At 44.0% G+C, this 7,500-nt stretch overlaps 1 protein-coding gene across 1 annotated transcript in view; it reads right to left on the reverse strand.

The window, feature by feature from the left end:
- Nucleotides 1-7,500, reverse strand: part of TIA1 (TIA1 cytotoxic granule associated RNA binding protein) — a 1,460,724-nt gene that overhangs the window by 102,979 nt on the left and 1,350,245 nt on the right. Inside the window, exon 8 of the mRNA XM_044083128.1 lies at nt 1,011-1,119. Coding sequence (XP_043939063.1) covers nt 1,011-1,119 — 109 coding nt within the window. The remainder of the gene's footprint in view (nt 1-1,010; nt 1,120-7,500) is intronic.

A 7,500-nucleotide genomic window follows, 5' to 3' on the forward strand; every position in this document is an offset into this window, starting at 1 on the left:
GGCAATTTTATAAAGTTCTTCAGAATCAATGGTCTTACAAAAGGTGAGAAAATCCGAAATACCACCATTACACTTTCAAGATCTAGTCTCTCTACCATCATCATCCCCTTTAATAATCTGAAGTCTTTATGTTCATCTCAGAAACTTCTAGTCAAAACATCTAACTTTAACAGGGCTGGGGATTCTCTCTTCTCCAATACTGTGGGAAAATTCTAGAATCTTCTCCCCTGTGACCTTTCCTCTATTTCCTCTATCACTATACAAAAAAAGACAAACTTTTTCTCAAAACACACTGGTCATGCCACTGTACTAAACCTGCCTAAACCTGTCCTCTACCCAAATTATGCTGTGTCTCCCCTTTTTTCTTTTAATTCTTCTGTCATTTCCTTTTGAACAACTTATGCCCTCTATGCTCTGTATCTCATTAATTTCCTTCTCTCTCTCACTTATTTGAAAAAAAAAAAAAAAAAAATTATTAAAAACATTTTATTATTTTTTCTTTGTAACTAATTATTACTACTACTGATCATTAAGCAGCCTCTTTCATTGTGTAATGTACTGTATATGGCATCAGACTGTATACCTCCTGTTTTTTTTCTTTGCCATCAACTGACGTACTTTACCTGTACCTTGAACTAGATTGTATGCCTCCTTTTTGCATTATGTAATGTACCTCCATATCATTTTTGAAACTCCAGTTTTCATTGTATTTGATAGCTCTTCTTCAAATGATTTCCTATTAACCAGATTTGTCAGTGTATATATCTCTATAATTTCATTTTTTATATTTCTTTGTAATTTTTTATGTTAACAGTTTGTCGTGGAGCCTATCTCCCCGGGCCTCTACTGAAAATGGACATATATCCAGTTAGACTAGCCCGGTCAACAAATGTAAAATAAAATAAATAAATAGAGCACACTCCACAGTACACTTAACCAAATGTTTTGGGTAAACACACAAGTTAAGCACCACTGTTACAAACAGTTGGCAGACAGCCAAAAATACTTACTTTCATAGGAGCTTTTAGGAGCAGGTGGTTTCCTTGTGGCCCAATTAGTCCTTATCTGTCTTCCTCCAAGCCACTGACCACCCATTTGCTGTATAGCATTTTCAGCATCCTACAAATACAGCAGAAATTTAGCAACCAAAAACAGTGAAATCAAACTCATTACTGCATAAAATACATTTCAACTACTAATGCAACCTTCACAAGTATTTTTACTAATCAAAACACACTAGAACCAGAAAGATTTTAGAAGTGCAAAGCATGCAAACAGACTGACAATGAAAGAATAGTAGTGCAAAATCTTACCATGACCATAGATGTCCTCCTCTTCCATGTTGTAGTATTCATGAAGTACAGCTGTGTACATTTACCATAAAAGTAGAGGTTCGAGGGTATACACTGTTGCAGTCATCATCTGTGGGTTATCCCTGCTGTGGTAGCCCTCGGCAGGCCCGAATCACAGAGTCAATGTTTTTCTGCGTCGGCTGCTGTCACCTGCAGCCTGACGTCAGGTCGGCAGTGCTATAAAGGAAGGCAGCAGACGCCATTACATTCGTTTTTCTTGCCCTAACCAGTAAGCGGCCCAAGTAAATATGGTAAAGTGGTCCTGGTGGCTAAAAGCCACAGTTAAAAACGTACGTCTCCCTAAAGAAAAAAAGACGGTGGGTGGAAAACCAGAACTGCAACAGTGAATACACTCGAACATCTACATTTATGGTAGGTGTACACAACTGTACCATGTTCTTCGTGTTTCACTGTTGAGTCATCACCTGTGCGAGAATTCCCAAAGCTGAGGAGAGGGGTGGTAGGATTAGTGAGAGACCTAGGAATGGGTCAGCTTGCTCTGCAGAACTGCAGAGGCAAACCCTGCCCTAGCCTTAGAAAATAGAGGTAGGTGGTAATGCTTGGTAAAGGTATGGATAGAGGTCCAGGTGGCAGCTTCCAGGATGTCCCTGATGGGAACTCCTCTGAGAAATGTTGTGAAAGTGGAGGCTGCCCTAGTGGAATGGGTTTGAACAGACATAAGGGGGGGGGGGGATTCCCATGCAAACTGTAGCAGAAATGGATACAGTGTGATATCCATTTGGAAATGGTTTGTTTGGAAATGGGCTTCCCCTCTGCCCTTGGGCAAACTGACAAGTAGTTCGTCTGTTTTCCTAAAGGGTTTAGTATGGTCCAGATAATATCTGAGCTGTCTGTGCACGTCAAGTCAGTGCAGAATTCTTTCCCCCTTGTTTTGAGGGTTAGGAAAGAAGGTGGGTAGATGTATGGCCTGGTTGAGAGTTGCATTAGATACCACCTTGGGCATAATAGAGGGATTAGTCCTCAAGGAGACCCTGTCTGCATGGAAGATGATAAAGGGCTCTATGGCCATCAGTGCCTGAAGTTCTGAAACCCTTCTGGCTGAGTTGATAGCTAGGAGAAAAGCAGTCTTCCAGAAGAGGTGCCTTAGTTCTGCTAAAGCAGCAGGTTCGAATGGTGGTAAAGTTAGTTTTTCCAAAACATAATTTAGGTCCCAGACTGGAGTGGGAGGCCTTCTGGGGGGTCTGATATTAGAAACCTATCTGTGGAATTGTTTTAATCATAGGGTGGGAGAAGAGGGGCTGTTCGGTATCAAAATGAGCAGAAATGGCTGAGGTGTGGATTTTAACAGAGGAGAAGGAAAGACCACTATTAAGTAGCCCCACTAGGTAGGCCAGGATAAGAAGGATGGAAGTAGTGAGGTATTGCCCCCTCTGGACTGGCTCCAGGAGCAGGATCTTTTCCATTTTCCTGCATCAGATATTCTGGTGCTGGGCCTTCTGGCCTTTGTGATAAGGTCTAAGACCAGTTTCCTTAACAAAGGCCCCTTGTTTGCCTATACAGTATTAGACATGCAGAGAGTTTGAGTGTGTGCAGATCTGGGAGCAGCATTCCATCCCCCCCACCTGAGTTAAGAGGTCTGAGATCAGGGGAAGCTGCCTGGGTGGCTGTAAGATCAGGCCACGCAGTAAGGGGTACCAATGTTGTCTGGGCAAATCTGGAGCAATGAGGATGGCCCTTGGTCTCTCCTCCCTTACTTTGATCAGTACCTTGGGAATAAGAGGCAGAGGAGGGAATGCGTACATAAACAGGGTGTTCCAGGGGAAGGTCAAGGCATCCACCTTCCACTCTAGGTGTGGATAATCCCTGATACAGATTTTTTTTTTAAGCTGATGGTTGAGATATGAAGCAAAGAGATCCACCTCTGGAGTCCCCCAATCATGAGTGATTTGTAAAAATGACTTTCTATGGAACTGACATTCATGTAGGTCCAGAAAGTTTCTGCTTAAGTGGTCTGCCAGGGTGTTGTTGATCCCTGGTAGGTATTTGGGCTATAAGGTGTAGGCCCATGGAAGCAGCTATCAACCAGAGGTTCAGGCTAGCCTGTACAGAGGTTAAGACGGGGTCCCTCCCTGTTTGTTGATGCACCACATTACTGTAGTGTTGTCTGTTTTGATAAGGAGATCCCCTGACTTGAGATGGGGTTTGAAGGATGTCAAAGCCATTTGTACTGCCATTTCCTTCTGGTTGACGTGTAAGGTGAGGTGGTGGGCATCCCCAAAGACTTTGGTTGCACCTGCCTTCTAGGTGAGTGCCCCAAGCTGTATCCGAGACATCAGTGGTAATGGTCTGTCCAGTTGGGAGAAGGAAAGACCCTTGCTCTGGGCACAGGCCCCTGACCACCGTAGAAACTCAGCCCTTGTACAGGGGGATCAGAGATAGAGAGGTCTCTAGAGGTTGAGAGTGCTGTCAAGCCTGGTCAGAGGAATTAGAAGGATGCAATATGCCAAGTACACCAAGCCTTGCAGGAACTTCCTCACAGTGAGGTGGCTTCTGGAAGCCAGCTGGATAAAACAGAAAGGCAGCAAGCTCTGCTTTTCTGGGGATAGGAAGGCTATTTGGGATGCTGTGTCCAGCAGTGCCCCTAAGAAAATTATCTCCCTGGAGGGTGTTTGCCTTGATTCTTTTCATTGATGGTGTACCCTAAGGAGGGTCTTGACAAGAGGAGGTCCTTGAGGAGATTTTATTTGCAATCTGCTTGAATGAGGCAGTCGACCAGATAAAGTTAAATCTGCATATTTTTCTGTCTGCAAAAGGCTATGGCCGGGGCTAAGCATTTGGTGAATACCCTAGGAGCAGTAGATAAGCCAAAGGGCAGCACAGAGAACTCAAGTATTGTGAGCCTTCTCTGAAGCGAAGGAATTTCCTGCAGAATTGCCTTATGGGGATGTGGAGGTAGGCATCATTTAGATCCATGGTAACTAACCAGGCATTTGTTTGTCAGCATAGGCAGCAGCCACTGCAAAGTCAGCATTTTGAATTTGGGGACCACCAAGAAGGTGTTCAGAATGGATAAATCCAGGATGGGGCACCAAGTGCCCTCTCTTCTGGGAACAAGAGGAGTCTGGAATAAAAGCCTTTGCCTGTTTGATCTGAGAAGACTGGTTCTACTGTCCCTTGGGATATTAGAGTTTGGACTTGTTTCAATCCCTATGCCCACTGATTTGGAGGCACGTCTGGGTACATTCTTGGAAGTGGGAGTTTGTTGAAGGAAAATTTGTATCCCTGGAAAAAGATCTTTAAGACTCATTGGTCCTTTGTTACAAAAAGCCAATTTTCTTTGCAGAGGGAAAGCCTTTCTCCTAGTTTTTGGTGAGTGAAAAGAGGACAGAGGGGGGAGAGTGAGTCACTGAAAGTTTTTGCCATAGGAGGGATGGCTTAGAACTCTCTGCCTTTGGAGTGTAAGTGGACCACCGTTTGGTTTTCTGCTGTCCCAGGGATAGGAGTCAGGGTGGTCTGTCCCTGTGGGGATTATCTTGCCATCTGCTAGGTACAGGAAAGGACCAGAGTTTTGAAGGAAAATTCCTGCTGAACCTAGGAGGTTGTACCTGAAAGAAATCTTTTACTGTTAGCATAAATTTTGCTTTATCTTCCATCTTTTTCAGCACCTCTTCTGCTTTTACTCTAAACAACCAGTCCTTATCCAAGGGTGCATCACATAATTTAGATTTGACATGGTCAGGGAGAGGTTGTTCCTTCAACCATGCAAGTTTCCTAATGACAGATCCTGACGCTGCTGCCCTGCTTGAGGGCCTCAATGGCATCATATCCACAGTGTAATGAGCGTTTAGCCACTTGACTAGTAGAGTGCAGTAAATCTGTTCTTTCGAATTGGCAGTCAGGAAAAGCTGAAATCTTTTGTTTTAATAGTTCCAAAGTGAGCCGATATTTCAGGATGTGGAACTGACAGTCAAGTGCTCTGATAGGGTAAAAAAAGTATACACCTCTGCAATCTTAGCTACCTGTCCAAAGCTCTGGAGTCTTGCCAGGAGGAGTAGGATTCTTTGCAGAACGAGCCTTAGCTCCTTTTAGCCCTTGTGTAATGACCTTCGGATCTACGGCAGGATTTCTGTACAGGTATTTGTGAGAAACCAGTGCTCTAACACCTGCAAAGTTTTCTGGGAGCAGGTGGGAGGGCATCATGGTATACAGTCAACCATCTCCAAGACTGTCGGGATGGCCAAAGGTCTGTGCAGGGACAGGTCTAGAAACTCTTTAGTCTTTTCTTAGACTGAGGGAAGTCCTGGAATTCCCAGTGGAAATGTTACCTGAGGGTGTGAAGGGTTTCCCCAAAGGAAAGATCTCCTGGTGGGGAAGCAGAAGGAACGGATTCCTCTGCATATGAATCCTCATAAGCAGTAAGAGATTGTTTTTCAAAATCTGAAAAATCAGACTCCTCAGAATCCTGTTCTGTCAGTATTTCAGGGGAACGGTCTATTTAAGTTTAGAAAATGCGGCCTGACTACCCCTGATAAGGGTGATAAGATCCTATGCAATTTTAAGCATTTGAGCTTGGGGTGGTGGAGCAGGAATAAAATGGTGGCCAGAGGTTTTCCAAGGAGTGGCCTTGCCTCTAGCCATAAGAGTATCCATCGGTCTGAGACAAATGGTAATCAGAGGAGAAGACATGGTTTTTGTCTAGATTCAGTAGTGCGAAAAACCTCCTTGGAAGCTTGTGCCTGCATCACTGCTCCAGACCCAACCAAGACAGAGACAACCAAAGGCTCGGAAGACGAAGAAGATTTCTGTGGGATACCCAACTCCAAAAGGGTCTTAGTAGCGGCCTGCAAAGGTACCGAATCAGGCATCAGGGGCTGCGAAGGCGCCTCACTGAATTCTGGAGAACTGAAGACCTGCTTAGCGGTAAAGTCGTCGAAAGGTTTAGCCTTGTGTGGTCTGCCTCTATCTTTATCCTAACGTGTTTTCAGAAAGTCTGCTGATTGACGGCTGATGAACACCATTTATGAATGCAAAGACGGAAGACGAAAATACCTGGCTACAAAAATAGCTCTACGACAAATGTTTTTTCTGTTAAAGAGGGCACAGAACCGGCAACGGGGGATGTCGTGGTCTGAGACTAAACAAGTGACGCAGTATGAATGGAAGTCTCGGTGTGGTATTGGCTTTCCAGAGGCAGGACAATTGTTAACTTTTCCAGACATCATTTAGTGGGGGGGGGGAAAAAAAAAAAACAAAGGGAACCCCCAAAGGAGTACTTGGTTTCAAACGTTTTCAGCTGGAATTCAAACTCTGGTAGAGACCAACTGGCACACTTGTGAACTGTTTCTGCTATGGGCTCCACAGCAAGAAAGACTGATGTAATGGCATAGGCTGCCTTCCTTTATCGCACTGATGACCTGACGTCAGGCAAGTGACAGCAGCCGACAAGAAAAACAAATGACTCTGGTATTTGGCCCAGCCAAGAGCTACCACAGCAGGAATAACCCATATCTGATGAATGCAACAGTGAAAAACGAAGAACATCCTTTGGGTTTCCCTACTCTCTTCTATCTGAATGTTCAGTCAGTACACAAAAAGTTTAGTCACTGCAAGGTACATGGGACATATGACATTGGCCACAGTGTGTGTGTGGGCCACAAAAGTGACATCTGCACTTAACTTTCCCCAGAAATGAATGCTCCAGTTCGATCCCAGTCACAGGATAGCTGCACAAGTCCTGTATCATCCAGCAAAGTTTTATATACTTATTAATTTAACATTTGTTGACTGGGGAAGTCCGACTTGGACACAGCCTATTTTCAGCACCGGCCCAGGGAGAACCACTGCAGACACACATATTTAGAATGTGGGAGGAAACGTATGTGAATACAGGGAGAACATGCAAATGCCACACAGTAATACTTGTGTGTGTATATATATATATATATATATATATATATATATATATATATATATAGGTCTACTTCATGACATTGAAATTTCATAACGCTGAATTTCATAACATTGAGACCATAACATCAAAAATTCAAAACATTGAAAGTCTGCTTCATAACACTGAAAACTACATTGCACAAGTAAATATCACCTCCACCACCACCTTACAAACACTTTCTATTATGTTTCTGCAGGAGGGCAAGCCCCCTGCACCCTCCCCCACACGGGAGGCTTT

This window comes from Protopterus annectens, chromosome 9.part0 (genome assembly GCF_019279795.1).
Source record: "Protopterus annectens isolate FY-2018-M chromosome 9.part0, PAN1.0, whole genome shotgun sequence".
In the NCBI taxonomy this organism is placed as follows: domain Eukaryota; kingdom Metazoa; phylum Chordata; order Ceratodontiformes; family Protopteridae; genus Protopterus; species Protopterus annectens.